The sequence below is a fragment of the Lipotes vexillifer genome, unplaced genomic scaffold (genome assembly GCF_000442215.2).
Source record: "Lipotes vexillifer unplaced genomic scaffold, Lipotes_vexillifer_v1.1 scaffold53, whole genome shotgun sequence".
NCBI classification, from domain to species: Eukaryota; Metazoa; Chordata; class Mammalia; order Artiodactyla; family Lipotidae; genus Lipotes; species Lipotes vexillifer.
Genome location: NW_006791814.1, coordinates 2449596 through 2472207, shown reverse-complemented (window position 1 = coordinate 2472207; position 22612 = coordinate 2449596). Strand labels below are relative to the sequence as shown.

The following is a 22612-nucleotide window of genomic DNA, read 5'->3' as shown; positions in this document are numbered from 1 at the left end:
CCCCCCCCCCCCGCAGTGGTTCCTTCCTTGCTGCCTCAATTGGGAGTTTGTGATGATTAGAGACAACATCTGACAAGGGACAGCTTTCCATGTACCCTGTGTTACTGCCTGGCTCTAAACTAGGAAACTTGACTCTCTTGGAAACATGGGGAAGATACCACTTTCGCTCCACTTTCAGCAGCTCCTACCCCAGGGGGTGGGTGAGTTTTCTGATTGGTGGGATGTTGAAAGTCTGTTAACCATTGGTTCAAGTTTCTGTCTTTATCACCTTGCTTCTTGTTGGCTCATTTTTGGGATGAGCCCTAGGGATCTGGGTTGAGTTGGAAGGAAGGGAGTCCTTGATCATGCAGCTGCTTTTGCAAGCTGGTTCAGGGAGGAAAATGCAGGAAGCCTAATTTGGCCTCAAGTCCAAGTTCCTTCCTCTAATCCATCTTTGTGAACAATAAAGCGGAGATTTTGAACTCTCTCTCTCTCTCCTGTGTCTATTTTTAAATTTGTTCTGAACCCAGAGGAGACAGGCTACGAATGACCAGTACCCTCTAGAACCCCGACAAGATACGGATTGCCCAGCATTTATTAGCTGGCAGCGATTAGTCTTTTGGGGATTAGGGTGAAAGAATGAGGCTACATATAGCTACTGAAGTGGCTCATCTTGGTTGAGGATAAGTGGTCTTAAGGTTTCATTCCAACTGAAGATTTTAGTGGCTAAAATAAGATTTCAAAACAGCAGTGGTTTTCTAGGTGGGAATATTCATTCCAGAAAAACTTGAGTTTATCTACTGTGTGTTTTTTTTTAAATAAGTTTATTTATTTGTTTTGTTTTGTTTTTACATCTTTATTGGAGTGTAATTGCTTTACAATGGTGTGTTACTTTCTGCTTCATAACAAAGTGAATCAGTTATACATATACGTATGTTCCCATATCTCTTCCCTCTTGCGTCTCCCTCCCTCCCCCCCTCCCTATCCCACCCCTCCAGGCGGTCACAAAGCAGCGAGCTGATCTCCCTGTGCTATGCGGCTGCTTCGCACTAGCTATCTACCTTACGTTTGGTAGTGTACATATGTCCATGCCTCTCTCTCGCTTTGTCACACCTTACCCTTCCCCCTCCCCCCATCCTCAAGTCCATTCTCTAGTAGGTCTGTGTTTTTATTCCTGTCTTACCCCTAGGTTCTTCATGACATTTTTTTTATTCTTAAATTCCATATATATGTGTTAGCATACGGTATTTGTCTTTCTCTTTCTGACTGACTTCACTCTGTATGACAGACTCTAGGTCTATTTATTTGTTTTTATTTTTGGCCGTTTTGGGTCTTTGTTGCTGCGCGCGGGCTTTCTCTAGTGGCGGCGAGCGGGGGCTGCTCTTCGTTGTGGTGCGCAGGCTTCTCATTGCAGTGGCTTCTCTTGTTGTGCAGCACAGGCTCTAGGTGCACGGGCTTCAGTGGTTGTGGCACGCGGGCTTAGTTGCTCCACGGCGTGTGGTATCTTCCCGGGCCAGGGATCTAACCCGTGTCCCCTGCACTGGCAGGCAGATTCCCAACCACTGCGCTACCAGGGCAGCACTACTGTGTTTTATGATGCAGTTTATTTCATAGAATCATAAGACTCTAAGTCACAGAGTTCAGCCCTCCCAGTTGATTGTGAAATTTCCTTAGAAGGCTCCTCAGTTTGTCCAGGCTCTGTTTAGCCACCTGCAGTGATGAGGAACTCACTTTGTCTCCCAGGCAGTCCATCCCATTTTGCATCCGTTTGACTTGTTAAAAGGTCCTTTGAACTGAAATGTGCCTCCCTGTGGTTTCTTTCATAAGTCTGATCTCTCTGGTGACCTTCATCAGTGAGCTATTGCCACAGTAATGTGCCTAACAAACCAAGAGGAAACTCAGTGGCAAACAGCAGTGTGTGTTTATTCTCACATTTCTGGGTCTGAGCCTCCATGGTGGATCTGCTGATCCCGGTTGGGCTCCTTGGCTATGTGGCTGTGCTTTCAGCTGTGTGGGTGGCTTGGCTTGGTTCTTTACTGTCCACTGAGTTTAGTTCTCTTCCACGTGTGTCTGTCCTCGATCCCAAGCTGAAGACGGCAGCAGCTACTTGGGGCACATTCTTCTCATGGAAGGTGGCAGTAGCTCAAGAGGGCAAGCCCAGCTAGGCAAGCACGTTTCAAGCCTCATTCTGTTAGTCTCCTGTTGACCAAAGCAAGTGGAGCCCAAAGTCGTGGGACGGGGACGGGGACGTGCCCTCTGCCTCTGTTGGGAGGGACTGCAAGGCCAAAGGTCAAGAGCATGGAGCCAGGGAGGGGCGAAGAACTTAGAAACAACCATTTAATCGGTCAGAGCAACTCCAGAGAGGCTCACTTCCTTTCTAGGAGATAGGCTTTTCCAGTGTTTGAAAATAATAGTCATGTTTTCTGCAAATAGTAAAAACAGCATAAACTTCGGGGTTGAAGAAAATCTGGGTCTCATCCCTCTCTGTCTGAGCGGTCCGGGGCGAGTCACTCAGTCTTTAGATGAAATGAAAACTCCTTCTCTCAGGGTCATTCTGAAGATTAAATTGAACAATATATAAATAAGACAGTACGCATCACACTGGTACCCCTTAAGTGCTTAGCAAGTATTACTTACCCTCCATTCCATCTTTCAGTTGGTTCTCAAATTTCTTCAGCGTCTTCTTCACTTAACTTGAATGTACTGTACTCTTTATATGTCCTCCTCTGATATATTCCTTGTACTAATGCAAGGCTCCAGGTGGAAAACGTTAAAACAACACCTGGGTGGTGTAGAGTTTCTGCTTCCACTGAGACAACCCAAGCTCGAATGAGGTTATATTTCACCTCATTTCACCCACGGAGGTTGCAGTTAACTAAATTCCTGAGATTTTATTCCATGCTTCCTGTTGGAGCTACTGTTTTTAATTTTTTTTTTTTTTTTTTTTTTTTTTTTTTTTTTTTTTCTGTACGTGTTTATAGACTGTTTACTTTGTGGAATACTTCGTGTATGTTACCATCTCTTAATTCTTAAAACCACCTTGGTGAGTAGGATTTTTTGTTCCCAATTACAGAAGAGAGAGGAAATACTCCAGAGAGGAAATGTGGGTTTCTGGGGATCAACCATATCCTCCTAGAGGGACTGGATTTCTGGCCACTGTGTTTACAGGTGTGACTGATTTTCAGAAGGATTTTCTTTCTCTCTCCTTGTCTCTACCTCCTGCCCCGTTTGTGGGTCTCCAGGATCCTTCATGATGGTGAACAGCTCTGGGAGGGCCTCTGGCCAGAAGGCGCACCTTCTCCTGCCGACCCTGAAGGAGAATGACACCCACTGCATCGATTTCCATTACTACTTTTCCAGCCGCGACAGGTCCAGCCCGGGGGCCTTGAATGTCTATGTGAAGGTGAACGGTGGGCCCCAGGGGAACCCTGTCTGGAACGTGTCTGGGGTCGTCACTGAGGGCTGGGTAAAGGCAGAGCTTGCCATCAGCACCTTCTGGCCACATTTCTACCAGGTAGGCTGTTTTACCGTAGTTTGATTTTTTTTTTTTTTTAATTAATAATCTATCTATACACCTCTTGCCCTGTTTAGAGTTTAGGTCTAGAAAGGACTTCATTTACTCACTCGTTCAACTCGTGTTTACCAAGCTGCTTCTCCTAACCGGGCCCGGAAGATGCAGAAGAGATTCTCTGCAGCCCCTGCCACCCTGGAGATCGCAGTCTGGAGGAGGAAACTGATTGATAAATAAACAAACACTTAGAATATAGTGGGATGCATGTGGATTCCACAGGATGCTGGAGGAAGCTAGCTATCGAAGCCTTCTATACAATAATTTCTTATAACAATCTGATGAGGGAGATACTGTTTTCATGCCTGTTTTACAGATGAAAAAATTAAGGTTCAGAAAGATGAGATAACTAGTCACATATTGCCCCTGAGGAAGACGGTGTTTGGGGGCAAGACAATTAGGATGGCTCCTAAGAGGACCTGACAGCTTAGGCTGAGTCTTGAAGATGAATAACTAATTATTGAAAAAGGAAGGGAAAGGCATTTGAGTTGACAGGGGTAGTGCACGCCGTGGGCTGGAGGAGTGAATGAGAGGTGTTGGCAGAGTTTGGAAACTAGGTTGTTTATAGGTCGAAAAGGAGATCTACTGGGAGCTAAGCCTGCAGGGATGGGTAGGTCATGGGGGGCTTTGAATGCCAGGCTAAGGAGCGTAAATTTATTCTCTAGGCTAGAGCAGCACTACTCAAACCATCTGTGGTGGAGGACCAGGTTTCTTCTCCTCAACTTGTGGACCAGTACTTTTATAAACTGCAATGAAAGTGTCACAGTAATGCCAAATTGCTGGGACACTCTCTAAATGCCTCTTATCTTGTTGAGGAGCCTCTTATCCCGTTGAGGAGCCTCTTATCCCGTTGAGGACTGATGACACACACTCTGCAGGGTGTCACCAGCCCACAGAGCTCACTTAGAGGAACACAGCTCCATGTTGTAGCCTGGGGCTGTTGAAAGTTTTTTGTTGTTTTTTTTTTAGCGGTATGCGGACCTCTCACTGCTGTGCACCACACCCCCGCCCACCCCGCCACATTGCGGAGCACAGGCTCCGGACACTCAGGCCCAGTGGCCACGGCCTACGGGCCCAGCTGCTCCGTGGCATGTGGGATCCTCCCGGACCGGGGCACGAACACGCGTCCCAGGCATCGGAAGGCGGACTCCCAACCACTGTGCCCCCAGGGAAGCCCCCGAAAGTTTTTTTTTAAACTACACTATTAAGGTACAACTTACATATCATAGAATCCACTTATTTTAAGTATGCAATCCAGTGATTTTTAGTAAATCTATTGACTTGCACAACCGTCACCATAAACCAGCTCTAGAACATTTTCATCAACCCCATAAGATCCCCTGTGCCTGTTTAAAGTTAATCCCCACGCCCACTGATGGAAGGTTTTAAGTAAGAAAGTGACGTAGATCTACTTTTGGAGAAATTTCTCTGGAGTCTGAAGCAGAACAGGGACCTAAGGGTGACAAGGTGAGTGGCTGGGAGATTTGTAGGCATCCTTCAGTTCAAAACCCATGGTATAGTTCTTTCAGGTGTACCCTGCAAGCAGTTATAGACAATATGTAAATGACTGGGCGTGGCTGTTTTCCAAGAAAACTTTATTGTACAGAAACAGGTGATGGACCAGATTTGGCTTCCAGGCCATAGTTTGAACCCTGATGCAGGTGATAAAGCTGAGGTCTAGAGATGAACAGTGAAGTCCGAGAGCACAGAGCAAATCATTGGCAAAGCTGGGACCAGAATCCTGGTGCCCTGGTTCGAAAACTCCCCCCGTTTCACTGAGTGTAAACTTCAAGTGTCTGCATAAGTCCATGGATCCCATTAAGGAGGCCTTAGGGTTCTAATCTGAAAAACCCCTATCTAGGGTCTGATGCAAATGCATACAGGATGGGGCCACAGGTGCAAGTGTAAAGAGCAGGAAAAGTGACCCAAGAGAGGGATAGACCTATGGTTGGCTCTGCTCTTTGATGGGGAGTAGAGGGAAAAAAGGACATTTCTTAGGCATCTCTTCTGTCCCAGCTCTGTGGTAAGCATATTGCCACTCATTTATCTGACAGTAACTCCTGTATTGGGTAGCAACATGTCCTGTGTTCCAGAGAAGGGGATATTATTGGTCAGTTGAGGTCCCCGTAATCCTGCCTAGGGTCCTCTGCTCCAAGCTTAGTTTCCTGCTTTTAGGGAAAAAAGCATGCCCCTTCTGAGAATCTTCCGCTCAGTAGCTGTGCAATGTTGGGTCTATCCCATCATCGTTCTGAATCACAGTTCTCTGGTTTGTAAAATAGAGATGTCAGTGGGACAAAGAGGAAGGAGGAGGGAGGCCTTCTTTAAAGAAATACTACTGTGGTTGAGCTCTGAGCCATCCCTGTCCTAAGCAGCCTCATCGGGGAGAATGTTTTGATTTCCAGCCTGTTGGGCACTGCAGCATCATTCCATTCCATTCCATTCCATTTTCTCTGCTCTTAGCTTTGTGGTGAAAAAGCCACTAATGCACTGAGAGCAGCGGTTTAGAAAAGACACACACACAGCCAGTAACAGATAGTCCCTCGGCCATACACACGGGAGCACACACGAGTGCACACGTACCGGCCTGTTCCCAAACCCGCCACAGACACAGGGGCACCACCCACACATATATCAGGGGAGAGAAAAAGGGGCCCATCAGGAGATTCAAAGACACTTGCCAAATGCATTTTAAAATTCACCAGACCCCAAGCTCTGGCTCTGCGTGCATGATTCTGTGGACTAAATACCATTTCGGTTCTCAGCACTGCTGGGCTTCAGACCCTGCTGGCTTATGTATTCATTTATTAAAGTCATATTTCACAGTCCTAAAATTGACTTGTAGCTCTGTAATAAGCAGGGACATTTCATCTTTCTTATTAGTGGGCTCTCTGGCCCCAGGCCGTCAGCAGGGCCTGGGATGAGAATGTTCCCCCCACTGTCCACCCCTCGCCTGCCTCTTCTCAGGAGAGCAAGGGCTCATCCAGTGCCGCTGAAGCCATACTGCAGATGGCTGCCCCTTTCCAGGTGATGTTAATTCTATTTCATGTTTTTTTTAATGATTCCAAGCTTTTCTGTCCCAATATTTAAAAAAATAAAAGAACTTTAGCTGTGCAGCCACTCGTTCTCTCTGTTCTCCATCACCTGCCTCAGTGAAATTACCTTTTATTCAGCTATGTAGACCTCTGAAATTTAAGACTCGCCTGACTTGGACTTAACTGGACTCGAAGCCCAGTCCCTTTCTCAGGAGTTCCTCTGGCATCTGGCGCTCTGTGGGTTTGGTAACTTGTTGCACAATTCAGGAGGGGGCGTCACAGGGAGGGGGGCCACTTTACCTCCTTCAGACTCCACCCCATCTCCTCTTTCATTCACCCACCACCCCTGCCCGCTAAGCAGCAAGCACTCCTTGTCTTAGGCAGGCCTCCTTGGGCTGGTGTGGGAAAGAGCGTCTCTCTTGATTTCACCCCAAGCAGTCCCTCCCCAACCCTCACCATGAAAATATATGTGGTCCTCTTTTGAAGAGGAGTGCTGGTGAGCCAGCATTTTTCTCTCTCTTATCTTTTGAGAAGGTGTTTGCAGCCCCTTGAAACTTTTGCTCTACAAAATTCTCTGCTTGAGGACTTCAGTGGTGAGCATAAGATGCCAGGCCCGTTAAACCATGTCCCGACATATCCACACCCTCCCCCAAACAGGCACACAGCCTGCCTTTTGTGGAGGGGATGAGGGTGACTCATCTCTGAGCCTCTCTTGGGAGGTGACTTCCTGGCTTTGCCCAGCAGCTCCTGTGCCGGGAGAGGTTTGCACCTTTCCGTGCAAGCTCCACTTCCCCAAACCAGGAGGTCTCTAAAGGTCTAGGGGTTGGGGGATGTGCAGTTGACAGTAGGGACACACGGCAAGCTTGGGGTTGAAGGCTGTCCTGCAGGGAAGTTGGGGTTCCCAGCCCAGGCCTTCTGCTCCAGTCCCGGCACCCCAGTGTCCCTGCCTCCATACCCTGACATGGAGCATCATGGGGTGGCCTTCTTCTGGCCCCCTGCACCCCACCCTCGCTACTCCCTGTCATCTAGAGCTCCCTTCCTTCTCACAGTTCTTCACTCACTCTGGCTCATCTCCCATTCCTGGCTCTCATTCCTCAAGGGCCTTGGTTTCCTTACGAGTGTGCTTTGCTCAGAGATGACCATTCTCCCTCACCTCAGAACACCTGGGCAGGTCTTTCTATCACTTAGGGTCTTGACATCACCCTGTCCCTTTGTGGTGTCTGTCGCCAGGAACTGGAGCTGGTAGGTCTTCCTAACCAGGACCAGAAGCACATTGATGGGATAAGCATCTCCACCCGAAGCTGCAGATGTCCTCTGGGGCGCTTTCTGACCAGAAGGGAAGAGAGGACTCCAGTGGTCCACATTCCCCAGAACTTGGTCGGCTGGGAACCTGGCCCCGGGGGCTGAGCTGTAGCTGTTAACAGCTGCTTTTCCTGAACCACACAAGACAGTGCTCTGTTCTGCTATTGAGTTTGTTTGAGTGGGCTTCTTGCTTTTTTATCAGCAGTGAGAATCCAGGGGGGCCCTCACATCTCTCCTCAGTGTTCCTGGTTGTGCTGCTTCCGTTTGAGCTGCCCTTGCAGCCTCTTGCTGCAGCCAAGCCTGATTTCTCTAACAGTGTTCCGTAGTGCCCTGCCCTGTGGCTTCATACAGAAGCTCGTCGTGGTCAGAAACTTGAACCATGAATCCTAGCAGTCATTTGCATTTGCTAGATTCCCATTCAGAACCCCAGCAATAATTTGCATTACCAGGATCTCGTTCAGAACTATAAAGCATGCAGCATGGATAAGGGGGTGTTTAGGGTTTGGGGGCTATATGTAATTGCTAGAGGCTGACCCTGCCAACTTAACCCCACTACGCATTGCTTCTCCGTGGCTAAGGCCCACCATCCCATAATCTTTTGGTGGCACATTCTAGCCACCATTTGAGATCTCCCTCTCTGGTGCCTGGCATTGTGCTCCCCAGGGTTGGCCCTTGTTTCTGGAAGCAAGCAGCTTGCCCAGGAGGTTGCATGTGGGCCTCGGAGTCAGCCCCATTGTGAGTGTTCAGGGGACAGGCCTCAGCAGGTGAGTCCAGGTGGGCCCTTGAAGATCCAAGCCCATCCATCGTGGGCCTTCCTTCCTTTTCTTTCTGGGGAAGAATGGTGGACTCCCTGGCACTGTTCCTGATACCCTCAGCCTTGTGACCTTCTACTCTCATGCCACTGAGGGCTCTTTCTCATGGCAGTTTGCATGACTTAAAAATAAAAAAAAACAACTCTATCTCTGGAGTTGCATGCCAAGAACAGGACCCTCTTGGCTCCTGTAGGTTTTGTGAGCATTCTGCTCTGAGCAATCTGGCAGTGATGGGGAGGATATTCCCCATGTGTTCTGGGAGGTACTTTATTCTCAGCTGCATCCAGGACCTGCCTTTTGTTGTAAACATACCGTGGACCCTAATTCTAATGTCTTGTGAGTCCGGAGGCTTCATCAAGGATTCTGTGGGTTGTCACCGTCTCCTTCCCCATGCTTCTACGCTCTCTCCCCTCCACCTCCCCAACTGCCGTGGCACCTGCAACCACCTGTGCCTCTTAATTTCCACGTACCTCCACATGGACCCAAAGCCCAGCCCCTACCAGTTCTCACCTGTCATCAGTCACATCAGAGTCTGTTGAGTGTAGGAATTTTAGTGGAAACTTGGGATGAGGGCACAAGGGGTAGTCTCATTGGGAAGCCCATTACTTTCTTCCTCTCCCACCATTCCCTTGAATTTTCCTTCTCATCTCCCATCACTCTGCCCAGAGAAAGGGCAGTAATAGTAACATTCATCAGTATGTTACTATACGTATTGTAAGCATTTTACAATTATTCATTCATTTCATGAAAAAAATAGTACCTTCTTCCCCTTGTTTCTTACAGAATATTACTCATATTTGAGAAACCCAAGACTCACCTACCCCAGTGCGTTACAGAAAAAAATTCCCCAGAGGAATTCTGATAAATAAAAGATTCTCTGTCTCATTATAGAAACCTTATTTCTGCAACAGGAAGGAGAGAGAGCGGTGAACAAATGTATGTTTCACTATCATACATCCATTCTCTCATGACCAGCCTTGGGTTCGTTCATGGAATATTTGTTAATAATTATGATCTAGGTTAGATACTGAGTAATGATGTGAGAAACAGAGTGTCAGAAGAGCTTAATAGAGTTGGACTTCGATTAACTGGGAAAAAGTCAGAACTCTGCTTAACCAAGTGCTTTGGTTAAATGAGAGTAGGGCTGCTTTTCATTGAAGTCCAGTGATGGACGTGGCTGCAAGCCAGGAGACTGGGGCCTCAGTCCTCGATCCACCTCTGACTTCCTTTCTGAGCTTTGGTAACGTAGTTTGCCCCACTTCTTAGGGTTGTTGAGAGGCTAGATTGAGACTGCCTACCAATAAAAGGTTAATGTGGTTGACCTTTATTATTGGGGTTTTATTTCTCTATTTTTATTATTATTCAGTCTTAGTTGATGATGTGCCCCTCTGTCCAATACTGATACCTCCACCAGTATCCTGACCCCCATTGACTTCTGTCCCTTCTAGAATCTTATTTCATCAGTCCCTCATTCCTTTGTATTTTATGCTATTTCCCTGACACATTCCTCTCTACCTAAAAGCATGTTCCAATCTCTACCATCCTAAGAAATCCACTATTGGGCTTTCCGTGCTTGGCCTTAGGCCCTAGTCCTTTCTCTGAACTGTCTACTCTGTCTTCCAAGGTGACCTCTTCTAGTTCTATAGCTTTAAATGACATTTAGATGGCAAAGCTATCACATTTGTAGCTCTGGTCCCAGATCATCCATGAGCTTCAGAATATAATGCCAGCTTCCTACTCAGTATATCCATTAAGATGTTTAATTGGCATCTCGAACTTAACATGACCAAAAGAAATCGTGATATAGCCCTGCCCGTGTGCCCAGACACACACGTTCATCTTCCTCATGTCAATAAGTGACACCAGAATCAGCCTAGAAGCTCAAGCCTTAAATTGAAGAGTCCTCATTACATTTTTTCTTTTCTTCACTCTTCCCATCTTAATCTAACAGCAATTATTTTCATCTCTACCTTGAAAATATCTCTCAAACCATCAACATCTCTATTCTTCATGGCCAAACACCATTATCCAAGCCATACTCATCATTTGATTGGGTCACTACTATAGCCAGCTGTTAGGTCTGTTTGTTTCATTCTTGCTCAAGTGCCCCCTACCCTCAAGTCAATTTCCACAGAACAGCCAGAATGATCTTTTTAGAATGTAAATTAGATCATGTCACTTTCCCGCTTTAAATGGTTCACTAACAGCAGAAAATTCAAGCTCCACACTAGGTCTTGTAGGACTCCCATTTCATCTGGCCCTCAACTAACATTGCAGCTGTGCCTTGTGCTTCTCTAGCTTATTCACTATATTCCAGCCACGCCAGGGTCTCATTCTCATGTTCCCAGATCATCCCTGAGTTCTTTGCTGCCTCATGCATGGCCTTTGCATGTCCTACCACCACTTCCTGGACTTGCCAATTTCATCCTTCCGGTCTCCTCTTAATAATTACCTCCTTAGAGTTCCCTCCTGACCACTCTAAGTAAAGTAGACCCTCTCCCGCTTAGTTAATCACAACATTTTGTTTATTTCCTTCATAATACCAATCACAAAATGAATTTAATTTTCCATATTTTTCTTTTTAATTTCCATTTCCATTCATAAAATGAAAAGTTTATCAGGGCTTGGCCCCTAATCTTCTTGTTCACTTTTATAGCCCCAGCATGTGCCTCAGTGCTTGGTACAGAAGAGGGTCTCTATAAATATGAATGAATGAGACACTGTTCCTGTTCCCAATAGGTTTAGAGTTTAGAGAATGAAATAATTCATGGACAAGCAATTACAGTCTGGTGTGATAGGTGGTATAGTAAATTGTAGTGTGGTACATACCTGACACAGGGTTAGCATAACATGCAGAGAGATATGAAAATGTAATGCATCTCAGAGCACTTACCTTTTATTGTAAATATAAAGGAGCTAATTTTTTCTCCCGTTGCGGAACACAGGCTCCGGACGCACAGGCTCAGCGGCCATGGCTCACGGGCCCAGCCGCTCTGCGGCATGTGGGATCTTCCCGGACCGGGGCACGAATCCGTGTCCCCTGCATCGGCAGGCAGACTCTCAACCACTGCGCCACCAGGGAAGCCCAAAGGGGCTCATTTTTATTGCAGAAAATTTGGAAAATCTAGAAAAGTATAAAGAAGAAAACATTCAACTGCTGTAATCTCCCCAATGTCATTGATTTCAGATTACATTCATAAATCATTGCCAATCCTACTTCATCTTTTGTGAATTACATGCTGAATTCACTTGCTGATTTTACTTTTGGAGGGTTTGTTTTGTTGATTCTCAAGAATTGTTTACACAAAACATGATATTTACCTTTTAGCTGGCATATATATTGATATTACAGATACTGTTCTCAACTTGCCATTTGACTTTTAATTTTGTTTTACTCAGACTTTTGTTAAGATATAAAACATACTTTGATATTGTAGTTATTATGTATTTAAGAAATATACAATATTTCAACTTTAAGAAATTGATTTTTAAGCTTTTGCCATTAATTTATTGCTTCAGGGAATTCAGTTAGGAAATGTATAGACCCAAACCTGTATGGTTTCCTCTTTGAAGGATTTATTGAAGTTATACATTAGTCTATTATATGATCTTTGTGTAAATAATCCATGAGCATTTGAACAGAAATTTTATTCTCTCTTTATATTTGTTTATTAAATGCGTTATTATTCATATTAGATACATACTTGATATTTTTTCCTGTTTGGTCAGAGTCTAAGACAAGTGTTAAAATCTTCAGCTGCTGGGGTTTTTTCCCATCATTTTCTCCTTTTAAATCTATTGACTCACGCATTTTTTTTTTAATGACCATTCTAGTCCACTTAATGATTTTTGTATTTCTTTTTGGTGTAAATTCTACTTTGATGCTTTTGCATTATGTTTACAACAACTAATTTCTGTTTATTTGCATTTTCCTATTATGTCTTTGTTCAACTTGTTATTTTTAAGGTTACTGAGTCATTCTTTATTAGGTGTTTATCTTATAGCATACGATTAGGCATGGTTTATTTAGACAGTCTGAGAGCTTTTCTCTATTTTAACCTATTTATAGTTATTGTCACAATAGAAATTTTTTCTTTTATCATTTTTACTATGCAATTTGAATGATTTTATGCTATTTCTTTTAAATGTTTTTCTGTGTTTGGTGTGTTTTCCTTTTATTTTTTCCTATGGACTTTGCTTTTGGATTCCTTTGAATTATTAAAAATATAATTAGATACGTGATTCTTTATCAGAAGGTCTGCTGTTGACTTCCTCCTCTGCAGGATGAGGCAGCTGTCACACTTTTATTTCTACAGACTTTTCCCCTACCCTCTGCACAATTTTGTTTGTTCAGTCTCTCGTAAGGACCCTGCTATCTCAGTAAACCCCTCTTCTGGAGTGATTGTCATGCTGGTGCCAGCTGCTCTATGTTTGATGTGATTGTCAGCCCCAAGTCACTGTACATAATTCCCAGGCAGCAGTGTGTTGCCTTAGTGATAGATCTTACCACCCAAGGAGGCTGCCTCTTCACAGCCATCACCACCCTTTCCACCAGTTCCCTGCTCACTTGTTATAGCTGTAGAGCTCTGGACCCCACTGACACCTCTGGCCTCTGAATCCACTAACCTGAAGTGACCACATGAACCACAAAAAGACTCCACATGGGGGTTTTTCTGTTGATCTTATCATCCACCTTACATTCCATCCACAGCTTGAACTGAGGAGTAAAAGACAGGAGAGAGAGGGTCTATTTGGTTGGCTGTTGAGATGATAGAGGTGAAAAGTGATGAAGATTTGAACCAGAGCAATGGCATTAATATCCAACTGGTTTTGATCTACAGGATGGTTGCTTCATATGGTTCAACTTAACAGCAGAGATGGAAAGACATGGGCAGATAGGAGAAATACTAAGAAGACAGAGTCAAAAGAAAAAAAAAATAAAAGGATGTGAGGAGTGCGGCAGACGGAGAAGCCCAGGCAGGTGTCTGCATCTCAGTTTTCAGTGACTGGATGGGGCAACCCACTGAGGTCCATAGTTCAGGAAGGATGGCCCATTGGGCAGTGAGAGTGACAGCTCAACTCTGTTGTATACAGATTGTGTTGGAGGATCTGTGTGATATCTAGGTGGAAATACAGATCTGTGAGCTGGATAAGTGAGACCCACGTTCAGGTGAAAGGTCTAGAATGGAGATCTGGGCTTGGGAATTATCAGTGAATTGATAGCCATTGAAGGAAGAGTGTTTTCAGTTTACAAAAATGAATAGAAGAAGCCCACATTTGAAGAGTGGATATAGGAGAAGTGCTTACAAAGAAACCAGTGGTAGAGTAGACACAGATTGATGAGAAGAACCATGAGAGTAAAGTGTCACCTGACCCTAAATAGAAGAGAGACCCAGAGAGGGAGAAGCTATGAACATCAATAATTGTAGGAAAATGGTCAAGTATGAAGAATTAAGTATAGGGCTTCCCTGGTGGCACAGTGGTTGAGAGTCCGCCTGCCGATGCAGGGGACACGGGTTCGTGGCCCGGTCCGGGAAGATCCCACAGGCCGCGGAGCAGCTGGGCCCGTGAGCCATGGCCACTGAGCCTGTGCGTCCGGAGCCTGTGCTCCGCAACGGGAGAGGCCGCAACAGTGAGAGGCCCGCGTACCGCAAAAAAATAAATAAATAAAAAATTAAAAAAAGAGTAAGTATAGCAGTCATTTGCTGAGAACCTACCATGTGCCACATATAGTTCTAAGTGGTGTATTAACTCCTTTCACCTGAATCATTACCCAGTGAGGTAGACACTGTAATTACAGATGAGGAAACTGAGGCACAGAGCAGTAAGGTAACTTGCTCAAGGTGTACACATACAAGGTGGAACAACCAGGACTAGAGCCCAGGCATTCTGACCCAGATCCCAAGCCCTATACTGGTTTCCTTCTTAAAGTAAGATAAAGATTGAAATATATGTATTGGACTTAAGCAGTAAGAGCACTTGTAAGATTACTGGTGTCTGTCATGCAGTCAGTGTTGGGGGAACTGCTGAGGACAAAGTCCAGGTGACTGGGGTTGAAGTTTTGCACTGAGAAGTAGAGGAGTGTAGAGTGAGTGTAATGAAAACTATTGAGAATTTGAAATGTGATTGAAACACAATTGGACTATAAATACAACTGCTGCCAAAGGGTAGCTTTTAAAGAGTAAGAGAAATCCAAGCATTTATGTTTGTCAGAGTCAGGAATAAAAGGGAGGATTCGGAGATACAAGTTAGAGAGAGAGAGAACCAAGAAGCTGGAAAATGCAGCAGAGGTAGAGGTCAAGGGCACTGGGGTGTGCCTTGCAGAGAGGGGGCAGTGGTTGGTGTGTAGTCATCTAACCCATGAAGATGAGGTTGATGGGTAAGAAGTTAGAAGTCAGCCCCTCTGTAGTCTTCTTGCCTCTTAAAGATGTGATGTGGGTATCTTGCAGGGATTGGGTAGGTGATGTTGAAAGGGGAGCATTTGCGTGGGGTATAGGAGTAGAGAAGGCAGTTTTGCAATAGACTTGTCAACGCTGAAATGAGGAACTGGAGCTTTTGGTGAGAATGGTATGGGTGATTAGTCAACAGAGTGGGGGAGCCCTGGGTTTGCTGAGAATACAGGGAGGTCCATGCAGCATACAGACTCTAGAAAAGTTGAGATCCAGGGTACCATATGCACTGCAGAAGCAGGTTTAAGAGGGATGAGTTGGGAGAGGAGTGTGTGGTAGCGGCCTGTGCCAAAATACACTGAAAATTCCAGTTTGTGGAATGGAGGACAAGTGTGAGCATGTGGCTGAAGCTGATTGGAAGACGAGGCCATTGGAATTAGGGAGGTCAAGGACATTGGTCATGCTGTCCACACAGATAGTCACGTCTCCTTTGTGAAGGTGGATGGTGGGTGACAAGGAAAGCTATTTACTGAAATCAGCAGTTTGAGTGGGAGTCAGAATGGAGGATTCAAAGAACTTGTTGCCCTTGGATTCCCAGATACCAGCAGTGGTGCCTGGTGCTTATTTTCAAGAGGTGTTATTAGGTAATTCAGATGGACTGTATTCCTTGGAGATGTGGAATTAAATTAAGGTAAACCCTCCTTGGCTTATGGTGGCTTCTCCCTCATCCTTCGTAAGAAAGTTGAGATATTCGGAAGTCATTCTTCTCTGTGCTTCCCCCTGAAGCAACAGGGAAAAAGGTGCAGATCGGGGTTTCCAGGCCACATCTGGGTTGTTTTCCCTGTATCCCAGTGTTAGTTGTGAAAACCATTAGAAATGTTCCATGTGGCTGGTTATTCTTTTGCTAGTCACCGGAATGTGGTCTTTTTACCTTATTTTGAAAATCCACGTCAATTGCCAGGGTAGCATCCTAGCCTAATATAAGAGGCCTTTTAGTAGTTCTAGTGGGAAGCTGAAACATAAATTGTTTGGGGGCTGGGCAGCTGATGAATTCCTACAACCACTTCTGCGAAATTGACTCCTGCCTTGTGTGTTGCAGGTGATATTTGAATCCGTCTCTCTGAAGGGTCATCCTGGCTACATCGCTGTGGACGAGGTCCGGGTCCTTGCCCATCCATGCAGTAAGTCTCTCCCCTCATCCTAACACAGCCTGGCTCCATGCCAGACTGGGTAGCTTGGAGGCTGCAGTCCCCCCCCTATTCATTCAGCTCACAAACATCTCTCACTCTCTTACTTACTCAATGCAATCAGTCCTGAATAAATCCATAATTTTGCTAGCCTTTTCAACAGGCAGCACCTCCAGGACTTTGCAGAGAGCGGCAAAAACATCTTTGTTTGAATCTGTCTATTAAGGGAGTCTAAAGTCCTGATTGTTTGTTAGCGGGATTCAGACCACTGAAGTGGAAGAATCAGAGGGCTTTGGATAGAATCTTGTGCAATTGTCTCAGAAAAAGAACAACACCAAAACATTGAGCAAATTAGCACACTGTTCACTCACAGGGAAAAGTACCCCAAAGCTATTAATTCTTTAAAAGTAATTTTAAACACCCTCAGCAACTCCATGTAGGCATAGGGAGAGATTTCTCACAGTGGTTAGTACTTACGGTACAGTGTCGAGAGTTCTCAGGCATTCCACTCCTCCAGGCCCAGCCAGTTTCCTCTGGAAGTTTTCTCTCTTTGTGTATTTAGTCTAAGATATTTGAATGTGTCTGACCAAGGAGATGGGCTTCCCAGGTTCGCTAAATCTCAGAGGGCACAAGTCCTGGGTGCAGTTAGTTGAGATGGCATCATATCCAGTGGCATTTGGTGGGGGGATTGTCATCAAAGGGATATGCCTGGGGATTATGGCAGCCCCATAGGAGGGCTGGTTAAGTTGCCAGCCCCATTAGTTTGTTAGTGTCTGCGGGTTGGAAGTTCCTATTAGTTTCTTGGCAGCCATTGGGTAACTAACTCCTAGCAGGGTTGTCTCCATTTCTTCATTATAGCCCTGAGTCATGCTATGGGCTCTGGTGCAGTTTGCTGTTCCCTCAAGAGATATAATATGTCCTGTGCTTTTATGCCTTTCATGCCTCCCATTTTGAGGCTCTTCTCATTTTTGCCCCATCTGTGTTGCTTTAATTGGAATGATTCTTTCAACTTCTGCTACAGTGAATTCATCAGAGCCCCAAACATCACTTCCCTCCCCTGGCACTACAGTGACATTGTTTGACCCATTGTCTTTAGAGCACCTTCTCTGGAGGAATTTGGGATGAGTTCCAAGGGGTTTTGGCAAGAGAGTATTTTGGATAACTGTGTCTAGTGTCGGTGTAAGGGAAACCTCCTCCCCAGGAATCAACCAGCATCTCAGAAATGCTGAGGTCCTATTAGATTCTCCATTACTCTGGCCTAAGGTTCCTACCCTCTGGGTTACTTCCTGAGTCTTTGGGATTTTCTCGGATGGATCTGTCCATTCAGTTATGCCCAGCAGATGTCTCTGCTGAAACAGACTTTATGTGAAGAGGGTCCCAGAAATCCCCCAGCTATGCAGGGTTTATGTACTGGGTATACACATGAGTCCCTCTTACCAGGATTAAGTCTTCCCCTCCCTTGACTCCTGGGAATCAGCAACTGCTGCCCCTTGGAGAATGATTGTTGACCTCAGACCATGTCGGGAGATGTCTGGTCTACTCAGTCTCTCTGAAACAGGATTTCAGCAATCCCCAAGTCCTGCACACATTGCATCCTCGGAGCTGCATCCAACTGCACGCCTGCTGCTTACCCTGTGCTGGATGCTTGCACTAGGTCTTTCTAGTAGGCTCTTCCTAAAAGAGTCTGGCCTGGTTCTCTCTCCTGGGATCCCAGAATCCTGTCCTCTACTGGGAATTTTTACCTCCACCATGACACCCAACCTGACACCTGTCTCTTGTCTCAGCCTCAACTCTGCCTTAACTCTACACACTGTCCGTGGTTTGCCATTGCAGCCCCATGCTTCCTTCTCTCAGAGAAATCTCCATGGGCGAGGGTTCTCTGGAAGGCATTTGAATGCCTTTCCATGCCTGAAGTCTCATGGCTCCTCTTGGAATCCTCCTTCCGTTGAGGCTGCTTCTGAATTTTGGATTCTTCTGAGAGCTTCATACTCCTCCTGCTGAGAAGTGTGCATTATGTGGTTATGGAATTGCTGAGAGCAAGTTACCCAGCAAATGGGCCATGGGACATAACTCAGGAAGACGTGACCCTGGCTGTGTTCTTGTGTAATGTGCTTCATCTAAGTTCAACTTAGATGCTTAGGAGGCTTAAGCTTAAAACTTCCTAGAAATCAAAATGTGCAACTCTGTGAAAATGGCTGGAATTCGAAAATTCCATTTAACTCTCTGTGCAAATATTGGTGGTGCATATAGTCCCCTGAGTTCTATCCATAGCTCGTGAGTCATGTGGGGTTGACCAGGGCCTAGCAAAGGCCCCTTCCCAAGGCCCCATGCTCAATCCATATCCAGTCAGGGTTTTTATTCATTCTTTCTTTCAACGAGTCAATTATTGAGCATCAGTTATGTGTCGGGAACTTCTGCTGGACACAGAGGATACTTAAGTGACCAAGATAGGTAGGTCTTTGTTCCCATGTTGTATACTTAGCAGAAGGACAGAGGGAGGAAGGACATTAAGTAAGTAACTGATATTAAGTAAGTCACTAATATAATTTCAGATAGTGATGTGTTGTGAATATAGTAAATGTGAGGGACGGATGTGGAGGGGCTTCTTAGATAAAGTGGTCAGGGAGATATCTTTTTTTTTTTTTTTTTTTGAGAAAATATTTTTTTATTTGTATATGTATGTGTTACTCAGAGTATACAAAATGACTTTATTTTTACTTCTTTTTTTTGGGGGGGGGGGTGGTTCGCGGGCCTCTCACTGTTGTGGCCTCTCCCGTTGCGGAGCACAGGCTCCAGACGCGCAAGCTCAGCGGTCATGGCTCACGGGCCCAGCCGCTCCGCGGCATGTGGGAATCCTCCCGGACCGGGGCACGAACCCGTGTCCCCTGCATCGGCAGGCGGACTCTCAACCACTGCGCCACCAGGGAAGCCCTCAGGGAGATATCTTTGAAGATGTGGTCTGAGCTGAGATCTGAGTCATAGAAGGAGTTCACTGTATGAAGGGTTGGGGAGGGGGCATTCTAGGCAGAGGAAAGGGCAAGTGCAGAGGCCCTCCAGTGGGATCAGCTTGATGCTGCCAGAGTATCCTGAGCATGGGGAGCATGGGGCAAAGTGTTTCTGAGTGAAAGGGAAGCAGTGCTCTGAACATCACTGTGAGTGGTTAGATTTTTGTTTTAACTTATCAAACTGTGTAATTTATTATTTTTTAATTGAAGTTATAGTTGATTTACAATGTTGTGTTAATTTCTGCTATGCAGCAGACTGATTCATTTTTTTAATATATATATATTCTTTTCCATTACGGTTTATCACTGGGTATTGAATATGGTTCCCTGTGCTATATACTAGGACCTTGTTGTTGATACATTCTGTATATAATAGTTTGCATCTGCTAACCCCAGACTCCAATCCATCCCTCCCCATGCCCCTCCCCCTTGGCAACCACAAGTCTGTTCTCTATGTCTGTGAGTCTCTTTCTGTTTTGTAGATAAGTTCATTTGTGTCATATTTTAGATTGTGAGCGGTTAGATTTTTTAAAATTAATTAATTTTATTTTTTCCTGCATTGGGTCTTCGTTGCTGTGCGCGGGCTTTGTGGTGAGCAGGGGCTACTCTTTGTTGCGGTGCGCGGGCTTCTCATTGCAGTGGCTTCTCTTGTCATGGAGCATGGGCTCTAGGCGCGTGGGCTTCAGTAGTTATGGCATACGGGCTCAGTAGTTGTGGCTCAAGGGCTCTAGAGCACAGGTTCAGTAGTTGTGGTGCATGGGCTTAGTTGCTCCGCAGCATGTGGGATCTTCCTGGACCAGGGCTTGAACCCGTGTCCCATGCATTGGCAGGCGGATTCTCAACCACTGCGCCACCAGGGAAGCCCCATGACTGGTTAGATTTTAATCTAAGTGTAGGGAGGCACCACTGGAGGGGTTTATGCTGGGGATTGATATGATCTCATTTAATTGTTAAAAGATTACTTTGGCTGTTCTGTGGAAGAGGGGTTGAAAGGAGAATAGAGAAGAAGTCAGGAGACCTATGAGAGAGAAAATTCTAGAGTCATGTAAGAGAAGGTGATGTCCTGGACCAGGTAGTGGAGAGACATTGACTCACCACCCGACGTGTTTACTTACTGAGCATATGCTGCATGCCAGACGCTAGTCTGGGTTCATGGAAGTGAGTAAGGACAGATTCATTCTTTGCCCTCATGGGCTTCCAGTGATGTGAAAGAGACTGAAAATAAAACAATCAGGTAATTATCTGGTCTATAACAGATGGTATATTAGTCAGCTAAAGCTGCCATAACAAAATACACAGACTGGGTGGCTTAAGCAGAATTTTATTTTCTCACAGTCCTGGAGGCCCCAAGTCCAAGATGAAGGTGGCAGGTTTGGTTTTGTCCGTGGGCTCCCTCCTTTGCTTGCAGACGGCCCCCTTCTCACTTTGTCCTCACATGGTCTTTCCTCTGTGCACATGTGCCCCTGATGTGTCTTTGTGTGTCCAAATTTTCTTATAAGGACATCAGTCAGATTGGGTTAGAGCCCACCCTAACAGCCTCATTTTAACATAATCACCCCTTTAAAGTCTCAGTCATCAAATACAGTCACAATCTGAGCTGTTGAGCATTAGGGCTGCAACCTGTGAATTTTGGGGGAATACAGTTCAGCCCATAACAGATGGTAGGCAGACTATGAAGAAACATAGAGCATAGAGATGGAGAAAGGTAGTGGACAGATTAGAGATGAATTTAGGAGGTAGAGCCCACTGGTCCTAAGTGATGGGGTTAGAGTAGGAGCCAGAGGCATCAGAAATGGTGCCCTGCTAGGTTTCTGGCTTCGTCAGCTGGGTGGTGTGATTCTGGGGAGGAGGTGTGTGTGACCTTTCATGGTTCCCACTATGGGTCCTGGAGGCTGCTCATGGGATCGCGAGTCATGCAGCCTGCTAGTAGCTTCTGAACTGTCCTTTGGTCTGACAGTGCTTTTCCCCCAACCCCAGCCTTAATGCATTTATGACTTCACTCATAGCTTGTTCAAAACGTAACACTATTAAAAGAATGCATCCTCTTTAGGTCCTCAGGCTTGTAATTCTCCACTCCAGTTCCCTAAAACATTTTTTAAAAATTAAGGTATGGTCAGAGTTTATCAATAAGCGATTCCACTAAGTATTCCAAGAGTTCCAGGGGGCTTAGTGCATGATTTGCAATTGTATTCTCGATCGATTTGAGCTGAAGTTATGACTTTAAACAGTTGCCTGTCAGCTTCTAAAACAGTGACCGGAAGATAAGTGTGATACTCAACGGAAATTATTTTCTCCTACAAACTGAGACCTCTCATCTATATTTTATGGCCCATTTAACATTTTTGTGTTATTCTGCAAATATTTTAGCCGTAGTTACCCTCTGCTGCCGTTTCTCCGTGTCAGCCATTAGCAGGGCCAGTCCGGTTATAACCGGACGATAAATGTCAGCACGATTTTCCACTCAGTTTCAAAGTTTCTAGCTCCTAGGTTGACTTTTAGAATTGTTTAAACTTTTTTTTTTCCCCATCACAACCTTGTGGGGCCATGTCACTGAACCCATGGTCTGCAGCACGTTTTTAATGTATGTAGTGCACTTTCTCCGCAATTGTGTGGCTTCCTACTGAGCACTGTCAGGTTTAAAGAGCGAGATAAAGGGCACAATAATACGTCTTCAGATGCTGTACTGACATCTGCAGGAGTGTAAATGTCACCAACATCGAGGCTTTTTGCCCCAAATGCACAGCCAGTTTTCTGTTAACCCCATTCCGCAGGGTCCCATTTTGGGGGCGCTGGGTCTCAGGGGGGAGTGAGTGTGGGATGCTTAAAACCCCGAGCTGGTGGCTGGTCTGGGCCCCAAGGTCGTCTGTGCTTGGCCGAAGGTTGGTGAGTTGAAGCACGTGGGATGATTGCTTTCCTGGAGCTGTAGATGCTGTGGGTGCAAATTGCAGCTGGGAGTGGACTGGGGTGGGGGTGGGAGGATGGGAGGAGGATTGGGGAGGCCAGGAGCTCAGAGAAGTGTACCAAACAGGTCCCCAACATAAGGAGGGTCCCCCAGAGAGAGAGAAAGAGATCTGTCGTGAGCTGGAGATGAAGCCAGGGCTCAAAGAGTAAGGGCATGTGGAGAGGGTGCTAAGCAGGAGGGCGGTGGCCCGGAAAGGTCACCGTGTTGAGGACCGCGATCTAGGGCTAGTGTGCATGTGATGCAACAGCATGACGCCTAGAGGGGTGGGGACATCCCTGGTTTTATGGGTTCAGACCAGGCAAGACTGGCCAGTGGAAATTGTTCCATAAGAGCTATGTAACGGAGACAGCCAACTAGAAGAGCATGCCTGCAGTCG

General features: G+C 45.8%; 1 protein-coding gene across 1 annotated transcript in view; it reads left to right on the top strand.

Annotated features, from left to right (window-relative positions):
• Positions 1-22612, top strand: part of PTPRT (protein tyrosine phosphatase receptor type T) — an 804737-nt gene that overhangs the window by 80172 nt on the left and 701953 nt on the right. The window contains exons 3-4 of the mRNA XM_007464800.1: positions 3222-3493; positions 16182-16263. Of these exons, the coding sequence (XP_007464862.1) occupies positions 3222-3493; positions 16182-16263 (354 nt within the window). The remainder of the gene's footprint in view (positions 1-3221; positions 3494-16181; positions 16264-22612) is intronic.